Consider the following 19950-nt stretch of genomic DNA (forward strand, 5'->3'; position numbering starts at 1 on the left):
TGTGCACTGTGATGCTCCGGGTATCAACTTGCCCTAAAGGCATTACTCCTCTGCTCCTTAATCAGCCTCGCCTGCTGCTCTGCACGACCTACCTTTACTCCGTGCAGGACTGTGCGGGAGCCCGCACGGTGGAGGGGAAGGGGCACTGGGGTTGGGGCCAGAAGCCCCTTGTGTGAAAGTGAGCATGGCCTTGCCGGGTCTGCCGAGCGTTCACTCCGTCCCCGGGAACTAGACCCGGTCAGGAATTGTCGGGCAGTGTAGTGGGTGCTGCTCTGTGGCGTCTGGGGCTCGCCCTCAGCCGTGTGTGGTGTCCCCCCACGCTAGGGCGCTGGAGACCGCGTTTCAGACGGTTCCGGCAGCTGCCTGGTGCTGGCCAGGAGTGGGGAGCGGTGGCTCAGTGCTGAGCAGGGCCCATGAGTGACACACACAGGAACAGGGCCGAGGAAAGGAGGGGGCAGCGTGGGGGAGCAGCAAGGGGAGCAAGCCGTCTATCCATTCACAAGGGAACAGAAGGAAGGATTTTTGGATTTGTCTACATCTCACCCCACGCTCCACCCTGTCCCAGCGTGGAAGAGAATTTATGGGTCATACGCCCACAGGGCAGAACAGGGGCTGCAGGAGACGGAGAAAAAGCAAATGTGGTCCGGTGTTAAATGGCAAATCCAGGTGAAGGATGTGAGTGGCTGTTGTACTTCTGTGGGTTTCAGATTTTTCTAAATAAAATTAGGGAAGAAAAGGTATATCCCTGCTGACTTGTTCTGAAGTTAAGGGGAAGAAAATGTTGGGGGGGGGAAACAAATCTTACTGATCTCCGCAGGTTATTTATTATACAGAAGCTGGTCTGGGCCTTCAGTTTTTGTATCTTCACGAATAGATCCGTGTGGCCCCTTCGCCCAGCACAGGCCTGTCCTTATAGGACGCATGACAGTCAGTGGGAAATGGTACAAAACCACAGCCTAGAAGAGCAACACACACGAGGACTTCCAGGTCCAGGGAAACAGCCGGCAGTAAACCCGGGACTCTAGTCCAGGTCGCGAGTCCCACTTCAGCTCACCATGGATGAGAACAGCCGTATGTTTACAGGGCACTGTCATGTCGCTCACGGGACACACCCAAAGAGCAGTGTTTAAACACTATGCATGTGAGTGAGTGTTGTTGTTCCACCTGTGGCCGCCTCACAACTGAGGAGGCCCTGGCCCCAGACCACACCCTGGCTTCACACGGCCTCTTTCAAATAGCCACAGTGCACAGAAGCAGGTCACCTTCTATTCATGTCAGCCCCTGGGTCACTTGGGGCTGGTGTACTTGGTGACAGCCATGGTGCCCTCGGACACGGTGTGCTTGGCCAGCCCCCAGGCAGCTGGGCCGCACAGCTGTCGGCACGTCCCGGGAAGTCAGGGTGGTCCGGCCTGAGTGCTGGGCCGGTGGGGGCCTCACCAATAGCCGCTCAAACACATCACGGCCTGGGCAGAGATGCCGATGCCAGGTGCCCTGGAGAAGCAGCAGGACCACTCTGCTAACAGGGGGCCCTGCCTGCACCACAAACAGCCCTGAGCTGGGGGCTCTAGGAAGCAAGAGGGAGGCGGCGAGGCCTCCCCGCCAGCCCCTTCCCAGAAGCCAACAGACATGGAAATAGAACCTGTTTTCTTTTTACTACTATGGTATATCCAAGTCAAAAAAAAAAAAAGTTTTTCCAACTGCAAGAGTTAACACTATTAAGTTTGTCGTATAAGGACATGCCAGCCTCTATATTTAACAAATGGGATCAGTTACACATGTGTCTTGCATTTTTCATTTAATGCATTTGCATGATGTTCCATGTGTTGATGAATCATAGTTCTCATCACCATTCCTCTCTTAATGGACCTTTAGGGTTTTGTTTTGGGGGGTTTTGCTATGAGGTGGTGGAGCAGTAAACACACATCTCTGAACCTTGTATGAGCACAACGAAGGTTATTCCCACGGTGCGACTGGAGGTCAAAGGGTTTGCACTTAACTTGGTAGACAGTTACCCAGTCACTCTCCAGTGAGCACGTGACACAGTCACAGCACCAGACTAGGAGGTGAGAGACCCGAGTTCTGAGGCTGTTCCATGAATCACTGTGGCCTTGCACAGGGCACTTTCCTGTGAGCCTCAGTTTCTTCTGTCACACAAGCTTTTGAACTAGGTGATCTCCACCAAATGGTAGGGACCTGATGACAACCCTGAAGTGAGTAGGTGGACCCTGTCGGGTGTAAAGTGGGAGAGAAGTGACTGCCTAACCACCTGCATGGAGCCAGTGGTGGAGACAGTACTGGCCCGGGCAAGACCCTGGCATCCTTCCTGTGGCCGGTGCCCTCACACACAGGGGCCAGGCTCCTGATGCCCGGTCGCCGGCCCCCCGCTGCCTCTACTCACCAGCACCCACCGCAAGTCTGCAGCTGGCGCAAGGTTGCTCTACCCCCAGTCCCCTCTGTTGTCAGCACATCCCGCTCTCCTTAGGGCTGCAGGGTGACACATGGCTCTCGCCCTCGGTGACAGGTAAGGGGCTGAGTCTCTCAGCAGCGCTCTCCTCCGCGAGTCCAGGCCTGGTCCAACCCGTCAGTCACAGTTTTCGAGCCCCAAAGTTGGCTAAGCTGCAGGGCTCAGTAACACTGCTACCCCACTTCCTCAGGGCACAGGAGTCTGTCCTCTGGTGCTTTCCTTCTGGCCACCCCACACCAGTGCTGGGCCCACTCCCCACCCAAGAGCATCCCTGGACACCAGGGCTGTCAATCCACGAAAACCACTCCTGGGGTTCAGGTGGAGACAGGCTCTCCCTCTGGGACCTAATCGAGCACGGGGGTAGGGACGTTAGGTGGACTGGAGAAGCCCGGCGCAGGCGGCACGGCTGCCGCCACCTGCTCCTGGCCCTGGCTCTGCTGAACAGGGCAGCAGCTTTGGGTCCTCCGGACTGACTGGTTGTTGGGTACCCATCAGTGCCCAAGTGTCTGTCAACATGCTGAGTCCCAGGAGTAGCTGCTTCTCATGCATGAATAAAGGGCACCTGCATCCCGTGTGTTAACGGAGAGGGACACACAGGAAGGATGCTAAGGGCTGGCCTAGAGCCAGGGGAGCCCAGACGGCCACTACCTGGTCTCAGCTGTCCCACGGAGCCTTTATGGGCCTTGTTCGTGGCGTGTAAGGGAAGCAAGCCCTAAGCCCCTCGGGGACAGTGCTGCGTGTCCAGAGGCCTCCCCGACTCCAGCTCACACTGCCTGCTCTTCAGTCGCCCTGATGTCCTGTTTGTACCATGTTTGGTGCCCGAGCACCTTCAGCCCTGCAGTGTGGTCTTGTCCTTTAATTATGTCCCCTCACATAGTCATCTAGTCTGTCCGAAAGCCCTGGAAACTTCTGGAGGGTGCTGGGAGTGTGCTTTACATGGCCCTGCCTGTCACAGGTGCAGAGGATGCTGGGGGTGGAGAGACCGCCAAGATTGGGCCCTGCCACCTCAAGAGGGGCACAGCACGCCCGAGCTGTTGCCCCAGCGCCAGCCGAGTCCCAGCTTCCAGTCTGGTGCCCATCAAGGCACTTTCCAGCACGTCCCCCGCCCTTGCTCCCTACTCTCACCTGCTTCAGCACCTTGTAGACGTTCCTGGAGAGCTTTCTTTGCCCCGACAACGCTTTTTGGACTTCTTGCTCCCAGAACTGCGAGCTCTGCGACCGTCCACGCTCCCTGCTCACCCTCCAGCTCCTCAGGCAGCCCCTCCCACCCTCAGGAGCCACTTTTATGAAGTCAGCTGCCCACCAGGTGTGGCTGGGGACATGCACCTGGGATGGAGGGCCCGGAGGAGAGGGGTTGGCTCAACCCAATCCAGAACCTGCTCTGGGTTAAACTTGAAAGAGACTAATTGCTCCCTCCTCTCCCCCAAGTACTTTCCTGTCTCTGAATCAAGAAGCCCTTCACCAGATCCCTCCCAGTGTATTCACACGCTGAGTTCACACGACTCCAGACCACCAACCTGTCATCACCGAGCACCCAGGCGCTCGGCCTGGCTCTGAGAGCTGGGGAGCTCCAGAAGGAGCGCGGGCCTCCCCCCCAGAGCCCTGGCGGGGCTGACAAGCCCAGATCACGTCAGACCATCGGAGCAGTGCGAAGGGGCCAAAGGGCGTGGCACCATCGTAGGAGGAGGGCTCAAGTAGCCACGGCCGGCTCCATGGCACAAAGGGGGACCTGAAGCGGGCTTATAGGATAGGGAAGAATGGGGGAAAGAGAAACAGCATGAGAAGTAGAGGGTGGAGCCAGTGCAAGCGGAGCACAGTGAGGCTCGGACCGGACCGAAGGCAGAGGATGGAGCCAAATGGCAGAGCCGGGACTGGGCGGACAGCAGGACGGCACCCAGCAGGGAGGAGCAGAGAAACAGCGAGGCTCTCCACAGCAGCAGATGTGGGGGTCATGGGAGTTGGCTGCAAAGGGAAGAAAAAGGCCGTTGTGAAATGGAGAAAGTGCACTGTCTTCCTGAGCACGTGCATGTGAAGGAACAGTTCAGGTCCTTGAGTGCTGTGATTAAAGAAATCTGGAGCAACACTGAAGCACAGGCGTGGGGAAAAGGACAGTCCACATGGAGAGAGGTGGGGGAGGAGCGCTGAAGACCAGCATCACCTGCCCGGTGAGCGAGCAACCCCACCTCGTCACCTTACCACCCCACCCGGTTCCGGCATCCGCTTACATCCCGCCCGCTAAGGTTCAAGAGGACTAAGGGCGCAATTCTTAACCCCAAACAAGGCACTGCTAAATTTAGAAATATATATTTTGTGGGTTTCTAAAACATTCTCAAAATTATCGATTGGCATAATTTTCTTGACAAATCAGCTGACTAGATACTTCCATCCCTCCTGGTTCTGAAGCTGTCTCATCTCCCGGCACCTGAGGTGCACACTCTGGAGATCCCACCAGGCTTCGCCTGGGTTCTCGGCAATACCCAGGCACCGCCTCGGCTGACGCAGCAGGAGCTGTTCCCATTATCCCAGCAGCTCGCCCTCTGGGTGCCGTTCTCGCCTGGACCAAGGCTGTGGACACTCAGGACAGACTCAGCCCATTCTGCTCCAGGCCCCACTTACAGCACAAAGCAGCCGAGCCAGGCCCATCTGGGGCTGCCGGTGGGGCAGAGGACTCCAGTGTCTCAGCGCCGCATCTCACCAAGCCCTCTCATGGCCTCTGCCTAGTGCAGCTCTTGGACTTCACAGCCATCTGAGAAGACCCCACTCATCTTCCGAGTTCCAGCACTGATTCTGCCTTCTGGCCAGCTGCTCACGAGAAACCACCCTCCCTTTTGAATACTTCTGTCTCCTATCTAAATCACAATTCCGCATCTGATTTATGTCTTTCTGTATCTTGTTCTCTAGTCTGTTTGGCTTCTCCACTAGATCCTGAGCTCCCTGGGGGTGTAGACACCATCTGGGACATGATCCCCCCAGTCTTAGATGCACTGCAATGAGTACTGAGAAATCATGGCTGTGCCACGTTTTCCCACGGGGATGGCTGCTGAGGTTCCAGAGGTGGAGTGACGAATCCACATCGGTGAGGATGGCACTGGTGTGCCTGGTGGCACAAAGGCTAGAAGTGCTGTTCAGGTTCAAAAGAACCAGACAAGGTACGCAGAGGCCTGGGCTGGAAGTAAATTAGGCCGTGCTGATGGCAATGATGGCTGTGGCCAGGTACAACAGTAAAACCCCCTGTATCCCAGCAGGAAGAGTGGCTCACAAACCTTGGTGTGAAAATGCAGACTCCTGGAGTAGACAGGTCTGGAGCTCAGGAACCTGCAATTTTAACAAGCATCCCAAGTGTGGTGCAGGTGGCGGCAGGAGAACCTCAGCTCACACTCCGAAAAACATCCTCCAGGACAGCGGTTCCCAAAGCGCAGCCCTCAGACCAGCATCCCCTGGAAGCTTGCTGGGAATGTTAACGTTCCGGGCTTGCCCCAGACCCACCGAGCCAGAACCCTGAGAGAAGACCAGCAATCTGAGCCCATGGGCCCTCCAGGTGGCTCTGATTCACGTGCAGTGTGTGAACCACAGGCCTGAGAAAAGGCACAACTTCAATCAGCAGAACGAGAAAGTTCTTCCAGTTCCTACGGACTAGTCTTCAGTTCCCATCCGTCCCAGTGATTCCGGCCCCAGTTCTTGTCGAGGGGAAGTGAAAGCTGACACTGCAGGGAGGAGGAGGAAGTGGCCCCAGAGAACTGAGAAGGAAGGTAGGGACCATGGCTTCCTCTTTATTTATTGGACGCTTTGTAGATGCCATGTAGGTCTAAAAGTTACATTGTTAAATAATTATTTAAAAACTGACCAGGACTGAGGCCCTGGTCCAGAGCTCCAAACCAGAAGCAAAAAGGAATAGGGGCGGTGGGCTGGGGGTTATTCCTCCAACATCACCAAAACCCAGAAAAGGAGGATCCTGAGCTCCTTCATGGGCCAAATCCAGGGCTCGGGCCCTTGGGCTAACCCTCAGGTGCCACTGGCTGCGTCACACTGAGAGTAAGGTAACCAGCAAGGGCTGGAGGGAACAGCCAGCCGAGTCCAGACATGGACAAACATAACTGGAAGGAGGACAGGAAACGGACAGGTACTGTCCAGCTGGAAATAAGATAACAGAGTGCAGCTAAGGCAGGTGGAGGGGCAGGGGAGAGGCTGGGGGAGCAGTACTGCAGCAGTGCAGGAGTGTAGCCCCAGGGTCCTGTCCTGAGCAGCTGGTCAGGGTGGCAGCTGTTAGGCCCACACAGAGCTCCTGACCCGAGCCCAGGCAGAGGGCTCACACGTTGTGGGTCCTCTTGGTGAGCTGGGGCTCCTCATCCACCAGTTTGGACTTGAGGTGCTCCTTGTAGGCCAGGATGTCTCCAGGCCACTTGGTGATTGTCTGCTTCTCACAGACCCAGATTTCCTGTGCAACCTAGAAAGCAGATCCTAGACTTAATCCTGCCCAGCAGACTGTTCTGAAGCGCTTCTCGGAAGATAGCGCCATCATCTCCCTGCCCACCCCCAACCATACCCAGCTCACTCTTTCACCCCTCTCTGTGTTCTTTGGATGGTCTAACCCAAGGGTACCATAACCAGCAGGTTGTAGAGGCTTCCAAGCCGGGAACTGCGCCATGTCACCCCTACTGTCGGTTCCCTAGCAGGGTCTAGATCCAACAGAGGCTTTATTCTCAGCTTCCTTTTCTCCAACTCTCATCTCCCCCAGAGCTTCAGAGAAACACCAGCGGCTTTTTCTCCAATGACTGTGGTAGCCCTCTGTCTAATCCCAGTCCTTCTTAGAATACTATTTTTGGACTGAAGAATCTTGGGAATAGTACAAGCCCCCTGTTCTCCACCCAACTCTTTTCCCCATTGGGCTAACAATGCCAAGTTGGTTGACATCCCCAAACAGCTACTGAAAGTGTTTGAGTTAAGGCTTCCTAAGTAGCCCCAGAGAGCCAAAAGATCCAGTCCTCACCACCTGTCTACGCCAAGCCCCTTGATTCCGTACACAGGTATCATGCGCCCTCCACGTGCCATGACTGTGTTCCCAACCTCCTCCTGGACGCTCTCCACTGTGCCTCCAACCCTGCCAGGGCCTCACCTGCTGAATGAGTCTGAAGTCGTGGCTGACTAGCATCATGCCACCCTCAAACTCATTGATTGCGTCTGCCAGCGCGTCGATGGTCTCAATATCCAGGTGATTGGTGGGCTCGTCCAGGAAGAGCATGTGGGGGTTCTGCCAGGCCAGCCAGGCCAGACACACTCGGCACTTCTGCCCATCTGACAGGTTCCGAATTGGGCTCACCTGAGTGGAACCATGACATGCGTATAACTTGGCATTACCTCCACCATACAGCAAAGCTCATCTCTCCCTGGCTTCTCCTTTATTGCCATTTTACAAAAAAAATGAGGCTCAGAAAGACCTCAGATCATCCTGCAAGACAGTGGCATGGCCACTCGTCTCTTGAGGCCTAAAAGAGACACATCTGGAAACCTGAAGCCTTTGCTTCAAGGCCATACCTCTCACTCTCTTGGCACTTAAATCTTAACGAATTAGAATAATCGAGGGAATCCTTAGCTCCAGAGCTGAATCTAGGAATTTGTTTTCTAGGCTGCAAGTTCTTTTATCCTCAAGCACTATGGTGCAACGGCCTGTCAGAGACACCATCCTTACCCCCATCATGGACCTAAACACTCCACTACATAACAACCTAAAGGGAAGGTAGTGGGCTCTCTTAGGGGCTGGAATCAAACAGGAGACTTTGGGATAGCTTCCAAACCTTGGTTGCCAAGACATAGCATCCCCTGACCCATTCAGCCATGGTCTCCCAGCTATATAGGGTTCTTCCCACACCCTCTTCTACTGACCTGTTGTTTTCCAGTGAGACCATATCGCCCAATGATCTTCCTCATTTCTTCCTTCTCTTTGATCTCCGGGTAGCACTTCATCATGTACTCCAAAGGCGAGAGATCTAAGTCCAGCTGCTCTTGCAAATGCTACAGGAAACATGGAACCCACCAGTATGACTGGTCTCGTGCTTCAAAAGGAGCCCCACCGGATAACTCTACCTCCACCCCAGGCCCCTGTTCAAGATTCAAAAAGCAGCTGGAACTGCTTAGGGTTCCCTAAGCCTTCCTGGGGGGAAGGCTGGCTAGACTTAGCCAGATACACCTGCTTCCCACACCTGGGCAACTCCCCCAACCCCCAACCCCAGGCCTGTACCTGATGGTAACGCCCTATTTTGACATGAGAGTGTTTCCGGATCATCCCGTCTGTGGGTAGCAGCTGGGAAGGAAAGAGTAACAAGTGGAAACATAAGCACGAGAGAAAGGAAACCTGGTCAAAACAAAGGCAGAGCAGGCAAACAAACGTACGTCCACACTGAACAAGACTCACACAACTTCCTAAACAGATGTACGTCACCAACTTACACGCTGCTATTCTGGCCACTCTGAAAATATTCAGGAAGATATACTGAAACAGATGTTCTCAAAGGAGGCAATGACACCACTTATTAAGTAGTTGTGAAATGTCTACCATGGAGTGTACTATACTGTATAACAAAGGACTTGGATGTATTAATAGGTGTAACAGACACTTTTTTTTTTTTTTTTTTTGAGACAGGGTCTCGCTCTGTTGCCCAGGCTAGAGTGCCATCAGCCCAGCTCACAGCAACCTCAAACTCCTGGGCTCAAGCAATCCTTCTGACTCAGCCTCCTGAGTAGCTGGGACTACAGGCATGTGCCACCATGCCCAGCTAATTTTTTCTATATAGATTTTTAGTTCTCCAGATAATTTCTTTCTATTTTTAGTAGAGACAGGGTCTCGTTCTTGCTCAGGCTGGTCTCGAACTCCTGACCTTGAGCAATCCTCCTGCTTTGGCCTCCCAGAGTGCTAGGATTACAGGCGTGAGCCACCACGCCCGGCCTGTAATAGACATTTTTAAAAAAGATACAGTGAGTCCTCATTTAACATTGTCAGTAAGTTCTTGGAAACTGCAACTTTTAAGTGAAATGACATAAGACAAAACCAATTCTACCACAGGCTAATTGACATGGACAAGAGTTCAGTTCCTACGGCATATTTCTGGTCAAAAAACGTAACCAAATGTCTAAATAAAGACCCAAAACACTTCTAATATTAAACGCTGAAATAACTGAGCTACATACACATTTAAGAAATACATGTATACATTTCTCAATGTATTACACAGATTAATAAAAACAAGTAAGATAATTACCCAAGTTTTGGCGAATGAGTGAGTGATGGTGGTGGTAAGCGGTGGGGGTTAAATCAAGGAGTAAATGTTTGCAGAGCAAACACTGTAAGGAGCACCTCCTACCGCCACACAATGCAAACAGTCACAGAAATGGGGGCTTGCTGAGTGCTTCGTACCACGTTGTTTACTCTTGTGCATTTGTAGGATTATTGTACATTCTACAAATTTCTATATTTACAGTAATATATTTATTCATTCATATTCCAACCTGCTTATTCCAGTTTAGGGTGGCAGGTGGCTGGAGCTTGTCCTGGCAGCCCAGGGCACAAGGCCGGAACCAGCCCTGGAGAGGACACCATTCGTCGAAAGGTGCGCTCACACCCCCACGCTCGCTCGCACCATTCAGACACGCCAGTTAGCCTGACGCGCACAGCGTGTGGATGTGGGAGGAAAGGGAGTATCCAGAGAAAATCCACGCAGACAGGAGGAGATCACGCCAACTCCGCACAGACAGTGGCCCCAGCCAGGAACCGATTTTTTCCCTCATCAACGTTATCACAACACTGAATGAAATGACATGCCAGCACCTCCTGTGTGTCTAAATGCACAGATGTTCCTGTATGCTAAACGCTGGCTGAACACAAACATGCTCCGACACGTTCACGTATTCACACACTCTCCCTCTCTCTCTTGCTTAGACTCCTCCCCCCAGCACAACCCCTCCACATGGCTCACTCACCACCGGGGGGACTCTGGTCCTCCAAAGTCATGGCCCCTGCATAACTCCCTTCTCCCTTAGAAAATGTAAAGCACCTACTCTCAGAAGGAATTGCGTCCACCTTGGCACCATACCTCTCCAGTTAGCAGCTTCAGAAGAGTTGACTTCCCTGCTCCATTGGGCCCTACCAGAGCCACTCGTGTGTCGAGGTCAATACCAAATTCTAGATTATTATAGATGCAAGGCTGAGGTGTGGATAAGAGAGATACAGACACAAGGCTAGAGTGTGGATCTACTCTGACCTGCAGACCAAGCCCCCGGAGTCCCCAGTCACCCATGGAGGAAGGGGGAGGGGGAGGGGCAGGGGCAAGTGCTCCCATAGCAGATCCCACCCACTGCCTCTAACCCACCAACCCAGCCTAACAGTTCTCTTCCCAAGTATGAGGAAGGGCTGGCATGAGTCCCTGAATGAGGCACCCCAGCTCCCACACTTGGAAATCCCCCACACCACATGGGTTAGCAGGTGTGGCCAGCACAGCATAGGAGGGGCTCCCACCAGTCGACACTCACCCTATAAAACACACCCCAGCCTCCCCGCCCTACCCAGGCACTCACTTACACATGCCCTGGCCTGAACTTACCCCATCTTTTGTATACTTGAAGCTCACATTTTGCACCATAATGACGGGTGGAGGGATCTTACCACATGGTGGGAAATAAAATGACAGTGTCTAGGAAGAGAGGGCACATGTCAAGTTGGTTCCTTTCTTATCCACTTCACCCTAAGCCACTTGACCCTACCCAATCAGACCCCACCTTGTCGCTCACGACCCTCTCTGTCAGTCCTGACGCCATCATTTTCTGTAGTGTCTTCTCCTTGCTCTGGGCCTGCCGGGCCAGCTTGGCACTGCCATGACCAAACCTAGCAATGTAGTTCTAAAAGAGACCAGAAAGGGGGCTTGGAATATATGCAGGTGCTAAACAAACTCACCTTCAATCCAGGGTAAAAAAATGACCACACTTCCTCCCGACCTCCTCCAGCACCCCAATCCCTCGACATGCTCTTGTCCAACTCCCTGCTTGCTTCAGACAGGAGTGTGAGCCGGCTCTGCAGTCCCCACCTTCATGTGCGCAATCTGATCTTGCTCCCAGTGGAACCTCTTCATCTGGTTCTCCTCCAGCTCCAGCCGTGTCTTCACGTACTGGTCATAATTACCCTGTGTGGAAAGGTGCCAGCCAAGGCAGCAGCTTTAACCCAGATTTCCATCCTAGGTTCTCACTCAGAGTTCAGGGATGAGGGATGGCACGGACAGACCCTGGTGCTAAGGCTATGCAGTGGGAAAGAGCAAGTGCATTACAGAAGACAGCCTAACCCAGAACCTGAGGTCTCTTCAATTTTGTGCCCCTCACTCAGCCCATACACGGCCAGGCTCCCGATTAGATTCTTAGGTTAGCCAGAAAGACCCACAGCTTTGGGAACGGCCCTGAAAACCACGGTGATACAGACATCACGAGGCTCAGAGCCTTCCAACACCACCTCCTACCACTCCCCAGCCTTAGCGGGTGACGCTCCACACAGACTGTAAGAGCTGTTCCCAGGTGGGAAAACAGACCAGTCAGACTTAGAACCTGACAAACCCCACACAATTGGACTGCCACAGTTTCTATCTGCAAAAAAAAAAACAAAAAACAAAAAACAAAAAAACCAAAAAATAAAACTGGACTAAAGCTAAATATCCATCAAAAAGGGTCTAGCAAATAAGTTACAGGATATCCACGTAATGAACTACAGTGCAGTCACTGAAAAGTATGTGGTGGATTTACATATACTCATATGGAAAGCAGTCTAAGATACACTAAATTTAAAAAGCAACCTAGAGAATAGAATGATTATTAATATTGCAATTATTTAAAAAGAAAAGGATATATGTATAAATGAAATTTTCTACAAATGCTTGCAAGTACTCAGGAAATGCCTGGAAGGCTATATTAAGCAACTATTAATACTCCCATGGTAAGTATTACTGTGAATGAAGAGGATTGCTATTGTTCATTTTTTTTATATTTTTTGAAATATAAAAAAACAAAAAAGCAAGGCACAATAGTGGGGTGTGAGATCCTGACTCTCATTCTCTCATGGCCATGGACAGAGCGTCAACGTGTGGACTCTCGTAAAGCAGAGTTAAGGAGACACGCAAGAAGGTAGAGGGGAGCAGAGCCTGCCTGGGCACTAAGAAAAGCAACCTCTTTGCCATAAGGCAAACATACACCTTATGCACAGGCTACCAACCCATGGCCTATGGTCTGAAAGCAATGACTTTGGGACTAAAATAAAATAGGCTGCAGGATGCCTCATCCATATCTTTTTATAGCAATAGGTGAAAAGAGATGCCAGCTAAGTCTGCTTTCTTTTTAAAAGGAGAACATCAGAGAATTGGTAAGCACAGATTACTGTGGGAGAAGTTGAGGCCCACTCACCGTATAATACTTCAGTTTCTTGTTGTGCATGTGAATGATATTGGTACAGACACCATTCAGAAAATCCTGGGAATGGGAGACAAGGACCAGGATGCGCTTAAAACTACAAAGACAAAGGAATAAATCAGGGAGGAGCTCAAAAATGAGAGAACTGATAGCAGGTGAACTGAGAGTCAGGTCCCAAAACCTCATCCTTTCCCATCCTTACACCTAAGCACCTTTTAGATGTATCATCCAATTCCTGCTGTCAGCAAGCACCTAATCACCACTACACAATCCATCTGTAAGGGTATCTAGATGCCTTTCAAAGTGTGGTGAGACAGCCTGAGCTTCCTCAATATTCCATTCTAGATTTCAACAGAATGCAGTTAAGATGGTAGCAACAGTCATGGCAAAAGGAAAAGTGCATGTATACAAATACACCCATGAATGTATCCAAAACTGTGGGTGGGAAGAACCAAATAGATGCAAGAAAAAACACAATTCTTTTCTTTTCGAAAGAAGCTACTAGGTCACTCTACCACTAAAAGCCTTCTTTTAAAGTTGGTGCAATATTACAGCTTATTCAGTTCTTTAGCTATAGAAAGACCATGGCCATATTGGCCATATCTTCTTTTGTCACTGCATCATGATCTTAGACGGGAGACGCCCTTTCTATAATGTACGTAAATATAATAAAGACAAAATATTGTCTTTAGGCTGAGTGGTGGGTTGCACTTTGGGAAGTCAAGGTGGGAGGATTGCTTGAGGCCAGGAGTTCAAGACCAGGCTGAGCAATATAGCAAAACCCTGTCTCTACAAAAAAATAGAAAAATGAGTTGGGTGTGGTGACATGGCACCTGTAGTCCCAGCTACTCAGGAAGTTGAGGCAGGAGGATCACTTGAGCCCAGGAGTTGGAGGCTGCAGTGAGCTATGATAATGCCACTGCATTCTAGCTTGGGCAACAGAGCAAGACTCTGTCTCAAAAAAAAAAAAACAAAAAACAAAAAACAAAAAACCAACAACAATAAAAACCAAAAAACCAAAAATATTGTCTTAATAAGGATGCTGTATTGGAAAAAAACAAATTTTTTTTTTTTTTTTAAAGGCTCCGCATATTTCAGACCAAACAAAAACAATCAAACAAAAAGGCCAGCCCTAAAGGTGCTCACCACTTGTTCAAGCTAGCCTTCACTCTGACCTTCCTTCAGTTCCTTTTCTCACTGCTCTAACTTCAGTGTAGTTTCTGGGCATCGATTTTCTCGACTCCCCTTTGGGACCTGCCCACTCCCATTCCCCATCCCCCCCCTTACGTTTTTAGTTCTTCTTCCAACCACACACAAGCATCTAGGTCCAGGTGGTTGGTGGGCTCATCCAGGAGCAGCATGAAGGGCCGAATAAAGAGGGCTCTGAAGGACACGAAAGGAGACAGAGGCACCTCAGTACAACGGACATGACACAAGACTGGACTGGCTTGCCTGCTACATGCAACTCTGGTCAGGCCTGGCTGAAGTCCTGAAATCAATTCTAGGTTCCATACCCAGAGGGAAAGGGAGAACTAGGAGAGAAACCAGAGCTGAAGAGCAGAGATTAACGAGAAGAAAACAAGGCTCAGAAGTGCAGGAATGTGGTTTGGAGATAAAGCTGCAAAAGTCCTTCTAAGTCTGCAAGTCTTGTATATCGAGGCTAGTGACCATGAGCAAGACGAAAGGATACAGAGAAAATAAACTGCTAAAGCAAAAATCATTCAGGTTAGACCTATCTGGTGGGGCTGCCAGACTCTAGCAAGGGGGCCAAAAAATGTTCTTTCCTTAAACTGGAACCTCAAGACAGGAGAAGCAAGGGATAGACTCTAAAGCTCTGGTTCCCAAATCTGCAGTCATCACACGTGGGGCACTTGTTAGAAGTAAGATTTCTGGACACCAAAATCCAGCATTCTGACTGCACAGAGCTGAAGGAGAGGCTGGGAAATCTGTTTTCCAAAGCTCCGTAGGTGAACTGGAGGCAGCTAATCCTTGCCAGCATGTGGAACCACTGCTCTCATGTTCTAAGGCATACACACGCAACTTTCTAGAACAGTGGATCAAGTCTTGTAAATTTACTTCACAGAGAATGGTGGGGTAAGAAATTACCTATTTAGCTAGGGACTTTGGGGAGAATGATGGTCTATAGAAATGCTCTTTGGGTCCAGGCCACAGAGGCTAAAAGGGACAGACACCAAACATTTTATCTTTAAAGCAAGAATTAGCAGCACTGAAGCACAAAAAGGGTGAGAGAGGAGTCAGGAGGAAAGAAAGAAACAGACCTACTTTACCATTTTTACCTAGGGCTATCCCTAGGATTCCTAAACCCTGTGCTGGGAATCCAACAGAGCAGAGTCATTCCTGGCCGCTTCAGCCAGGAAGCTCACTCTCTGGCCCACACATACCACCCCCCTCTCCATACTGTTGATGTCTGTGTCTCAACTGGCACTTACTGACTACTGATCCCTGTTCCAAACAGTTCCACTGGACTGGACACTCAACTCTGAGTGAGATGGAGAGCTACTGGGGGTGGGGAATGAGGTAGGGACTCACCTGGCGAGGGCAACCCTCATCCTCCAGCCCCCACTGAAGTCTTTTAGTTTCTTGCGCTGCATGGCAGGTGTGAAACCCAGTCCATGTAAGATCCTCGAAGCCCTCATCTCCGCCTTGTCGGCATCCAGTTCCTCCAGGCGCTCGTAGAGCTCCATGAGCTTCTCACACTCCGCTGTGGGCAGTGTGTGGCCATGAGGTTCCCTGGGGCTTTCCTGGGAGGAAGCCCACCCCCACCCCCAGGTCTGGAGCCCTACCGTCCTCATGAGCCAGCCGCTCAGCCTCCCTCTCCAGCATGGCCCGCTCTGTGTCAACTTCCATCACACACTGTAAGGGTGTCTTGTCACTAGGGGGCATCTCTCGAGTCAGATGGTAGATGTCAATGTGCTCAGGGATGGGTACTTCACGTTTCCCGATAGCAGAGAGCAGCATGGACTTTCCTGAACAGGGAGAGAAGAGGTACATTGAATTCCCTGTGGTCCCTCTCTACCATTCCTCCACTCCAGCCAAGCCAGGACCTCATCCTTTTTTCTGAGTACCTTCATTCAAATCCTGCTAACTCCCATTCTTGGGATACCTTTCCAACTTTCCTCCAATCCTTGGCCCACCTCTCCTCTGTGAAGTCTTTTGCATTTACGACAGCTTCATGCACCCCTGCTCAGCCAACATCTCCAGTACCTGCTGTCTATATGTGGTACAGGTAGAGCATCCCTAATCTGAAAATCCAAAATGCTCCAAAATCTGAAATTTTTTGTGGGCTGACATGATCCTTAAAGGAAATGCTCAGAGCATTTCAGACTTCGGATTTTTGGATTAGGGATGTTCAACCAGTAAGTACAATGCAAATCTGAAAAAATCTGAAATCCGAAACACTTCTGGTCCCAAGCATTTCAGATAAGGGACAGCCAACCAGTACTTAACACATAATGCTCTGTTCACTAGTTCTTTTTCCCTGGGCCTATCTAGTCTCCCACCCATATTGTAAATTCTTTGCTTTTTATACAGCTAGTGCTAAATAAATACTTGCTGAGTGGCAGATGAGACTAGGAAAGATACCTCCCACCTCGCCTTCCAAGGGCCTCACCAATTCCATTTAAGCCAATGAGGCCGTAACGACGGCCTGAGTTTAATTCCAGTTTGGTGTCACTGAGTAGCTCTTGACCATGAAAGGTGAGTGAGAGGTTGATAATGTGGACATCAGTACTGTTGGGGTGAGAGGCCAGGACACCAGTGACAGCTCGAGCAGCAGCTTTCTTCATCTCAAAGTCCTCTAGCTCCTTGGTCAGCAGATCTACTTCTGGGGACAGAAAAGCAATTTAGAAAGAGGGCTTTCAGAGAGACTTAGTTCTCACACAGAGGAGTGTCCTGAAGGACCAGGCTCAGATCCCGCTGAGCAGACTCAGACATTTCACAAACTATACACAGTGCCACTGACACAGAGCTGCCAACACCATGCTTTTCTTGAACACCTTTCACTTTACAGCCTGTCCTGTTAATTCTCTTGTCCTTGTTTTGTCCTCTCGTGTCCCTGTTCACTCCCATCATTCTTAACTTCCCACCCTCCACTACTCTGGCCAGGAATAAAACTTCCCCACAGCCTGACTTTACCTCTCAATCATTTTTTAACTCCTTCTTTTCTGAATTCCTATCTGTCTGTTATAATTTGCATGACTAATTCTCCTTTCCTCTTCAAACATTTATTTAGTGTCCATTTGCAAGGCAGGTCATAAAAAAGTATTAACCAAGATATGGTCTCTGCACTCAAACATCAAACAATTTACAGGAAGAAACAGAAGATATAATATAAAAGCTAAGTAACAATGAGATAGCATGCGGTATAGTGAATGGAAACATTACTGGGGTCAGGTTTCACTGTGAAAGGCTTTGCTATCTTGAGCTGGCTCTTGAGAGAAATGTCAAATGTCGCTAACACAAACACTGTGGTATTAGAACTTAGTGTGTAAAAGGACAGAAATGTGGTGACGATCCAAGAGACAATACATAGTCCAGTGGAGCAGAAGGTCTGTTTAGGGAGTTTTCAAGGGCAAAGAAGGCTGGGATTAGACTGCCAAGGATATGGAATATTCTTTACCACACACTGCCATGCTTCCCCATCTAGACTGTAAGTTACCAGAGGGCAGACTTTGTTTACAGTACCTCAGTGCGTAGCACAATTTCTAGCACTTGAGAAGTACTGAATAAATGTTTCTCAAAATATAAACAACAGAAAGACAGCTCTGTCCCAGGAAAAAAAAAATCTGTAAAACAATTCATAAGTTACTCTCTTGTTAGTATAGTCACCACCCCTGTGAGGACAAGGGTATAATGTGGCAAAGAGCTTGGCACACTGGCCACCATGTGTAGAAATAGAAACTGAGAAAGTGGCAGGGAACTGACCTCCCCTTAGTCTAATAGAGCAGCAAGGCAGTCCAGCATCTGCCATATTTGCTTGCCACTGAGCATGTGAGAGGCTTGTGTTTAGTTTCAGTGATCAATAATAGGGTGGCACAAACTCCAACTTTATTGCTTTGGTTCATCATGAACAGTTTCGTGGCACCAGATATATTCTCCATTGCCCCCGGCATCAACATTCTGACTCTGGCTGGGGCTTGCATTAAGTCTTAGGAACCAATCTCAGGAATTCACCCCTCCCTCAATTCACCTGTAGTCTCTCTGCCATTGGCCTCATTTTTTTCCTCTGCCACCTGTGGTTCTGTTACTGCATCTCCATTTTCTTCATGTCCCTTTCTGGGCCGCTGTCGCGCTTTGGCAGCTTCCTTCTTTTTGGCTGCCTTCTTCTTGGCCAAGTCAGAGGGCATGGTGATGAACCACAGGGGTAGGTTACTCTTCTTTCAGGGAGCCTGGAGGAGGGCAAACAGATACCTCCAAACTCTAAACTTACTGGTAAGAATGCCTGGGCCCTGCTCCATCCCTCTCAGGAATTTTCCTGTCAAGGCTCTGACTGCCTGCTCTGCCCTTTCCTAGTCTCTCTCAACTTTGTCAGAGTCTCTCAAACCAATTCTGATTCTCAGCTGCTCTCCTAATCTTAATATCTCTTCCTTCAGGCTTTATCCATCAACTCCCACGGACTGCCTCACTTTAGAAACACTCCTTCTTTCAGAGCCTCCAGTTAGGGACCAGGTTCTGCCCCTTCGCATAGGTCCCCGTCTCCGGTTTCCCTACAACTTGGCGCTCCGCACTCCAGCCTGCCGCCTCTTTCCAGGCTTCCTCCTCCCGTCCGTCTCTGGCCTCTTCTCCGCCGTCCCTCTCCCATATCACCCGGCCGTCGAGCCCAGCTTCTTTCCGGGACGCACACTTCTTCCCCCGGGTGAGTCCCTTTAGAGTCTCCACGCTCGCCACCCGCCGAACCTCCCCCACACCCGCCCGTCAGCTTCTCTTCCTTGGCCCCGTCTTCCTCCTCCTCACAGCCCCCTCCATCCCGACCCTGTCCCTCCTTCCTCTACTCGTCCTCCTTCCCCCTCACCGGCCGGCACCCTCTTTCCAAAGCGCCCCTTCCCCCAACTCACTGGGCCTCGCCGTTTGGCCTCTGTCGCAACAGAGCTGCTCCTTGAGCTCCTCCGCGTGCGGCCGGCTCACCAGCCAATCACAGGCTCGCATGGCTCTTGGCGCGGCGCCGCGCGGATTCCTGGGAAGTGTAGTCCTCAAGTTGCGGCAGCCAAGGGTGGCATCCGGCTTAAGAACTATCACGTATCCCAAACACCTCGCGGGCCCTCGTGACGTCATCAATATGCGCGAGGCTCGGAGGTTGCGGGGAGGGAATAGAGTACAAGACCCATCTGCCGGCCGGACCACTTTGGGCATTGGAAACTGGAAGTCCCAGATTGCTCATCGGATAAGCGGGCTGAGCCTTCCAGGCTTTACCCCACCTCTCGAAAATCTATTGAGCTATGTGGAGATACCGAGTTTATAGGGCTGCCCAACCAACTCAGCCAGCAGGGCGTGCGACTACACTTCCCAGCATGCATCACGCGGAAGAGGGTCGAAACAATGGGAGAGGAAATGTGGAAGATAGAGCGAGGAGGAGGACGAGGAGGAAGAGTGAGGCGCTGACAGCACCGCGGGGACGTTGCGAGCACAATTCTTTCATGAAAGAACGGCGCTCTCGTTTCATGAAACCGAAGTTTTAGAGGCTGGCCCATCGTTAAAGTTTTAGAAGGTTCCAAACGTTGTTTCTGAACGTTGGCCGCTTTGCCCACCTACTCCAGAATTGTTATGTTTTCCATCGAAGCCTCGTAAGTTTGGTGCTAGGAACCCTGAAGTAAAAATGCCCCTTTGCTGAATCTAGGTTTATTATCAGTTAGCTATATGGCCGTGCCGGTTACTTTTCCTTTGAGTCCCACTGTTTAAAATGTGCGACTTCGCGTTACATGCGTTGTAAACCCCAAATTTGTAGCTTCAGATACAAGGCACGCCTTTTGTGATCCTTGTTACTTCAGGCTCCTGTCCAGCGATGCCTCACCATCAGTGACACTGGAGGGAAGCAG

The 19950-nt window shown here is 50.8% G+C and overlaps 1 protein-coding gene across 2 annotated transcripts; it reads right to left on the bottom strand.

Annotated features, from left to right (window-relative positions):
• Positions 1-6659: 6659 nt before the first annotated feature.
• ABCF2 (ATP binding cassette subfamily F member 2) lies at positions 6660-19028 on the bottom strand. Of its 2 annotated transcripts, none has more exons than XM_069461811.1 (15): positions 18973-19028; positions 18108-18306; positions 16530-16739; positions 15703-15885; positions 15449-15620; positions 14186-14281; positions 12893-12995; positions 11536-11631; positions 11231-11350; positions 11056-11145; positions 10549-10659; positions 8700-8762; positions 8345-8473; positions 7578-7781; positions 6660-6908 (listed from the first exon to the last, which is right to left on the bottom strand). In XM_069461811.1, exons 2-15 carry the CDS (start codon positions 18262-18264, stop codon positions 6771-6773), a joined length of 1872 nt encoding a protein of 623 aa, XP_069317912.1. In that variant the 5' UTR covers positions 18265-18306; positions 18973-19028; the 3' UTR covers positions 6660-6770. The 2 variants fall into 2 exon arrangements, with proteins under 2 accessions (XP_069317912.1, XP_069317911.1); XM_069461810.1 differs by having other exon boundaries at positions 16530-16742.
• Between the last annotated feature and the right edge of the window lie 922 nt (positions 19029-19950).

Source organism: Eulemur rufifrons, chromosome 29 (genome assembly GCF_041146395.1).
Source record: "Eulemur rufifrons isolate Redbay chromosome 29, OSU_ERuf_1, whole genome shotgun sequence".
In the NCBI taxonomy this organism is placed as follows: domain Eukaryota; kingdom Metazoa; phylum Chordata; class Mammalia; order Primates; family Lemuridae; genus Eulemur; species Eulemur rufifrons.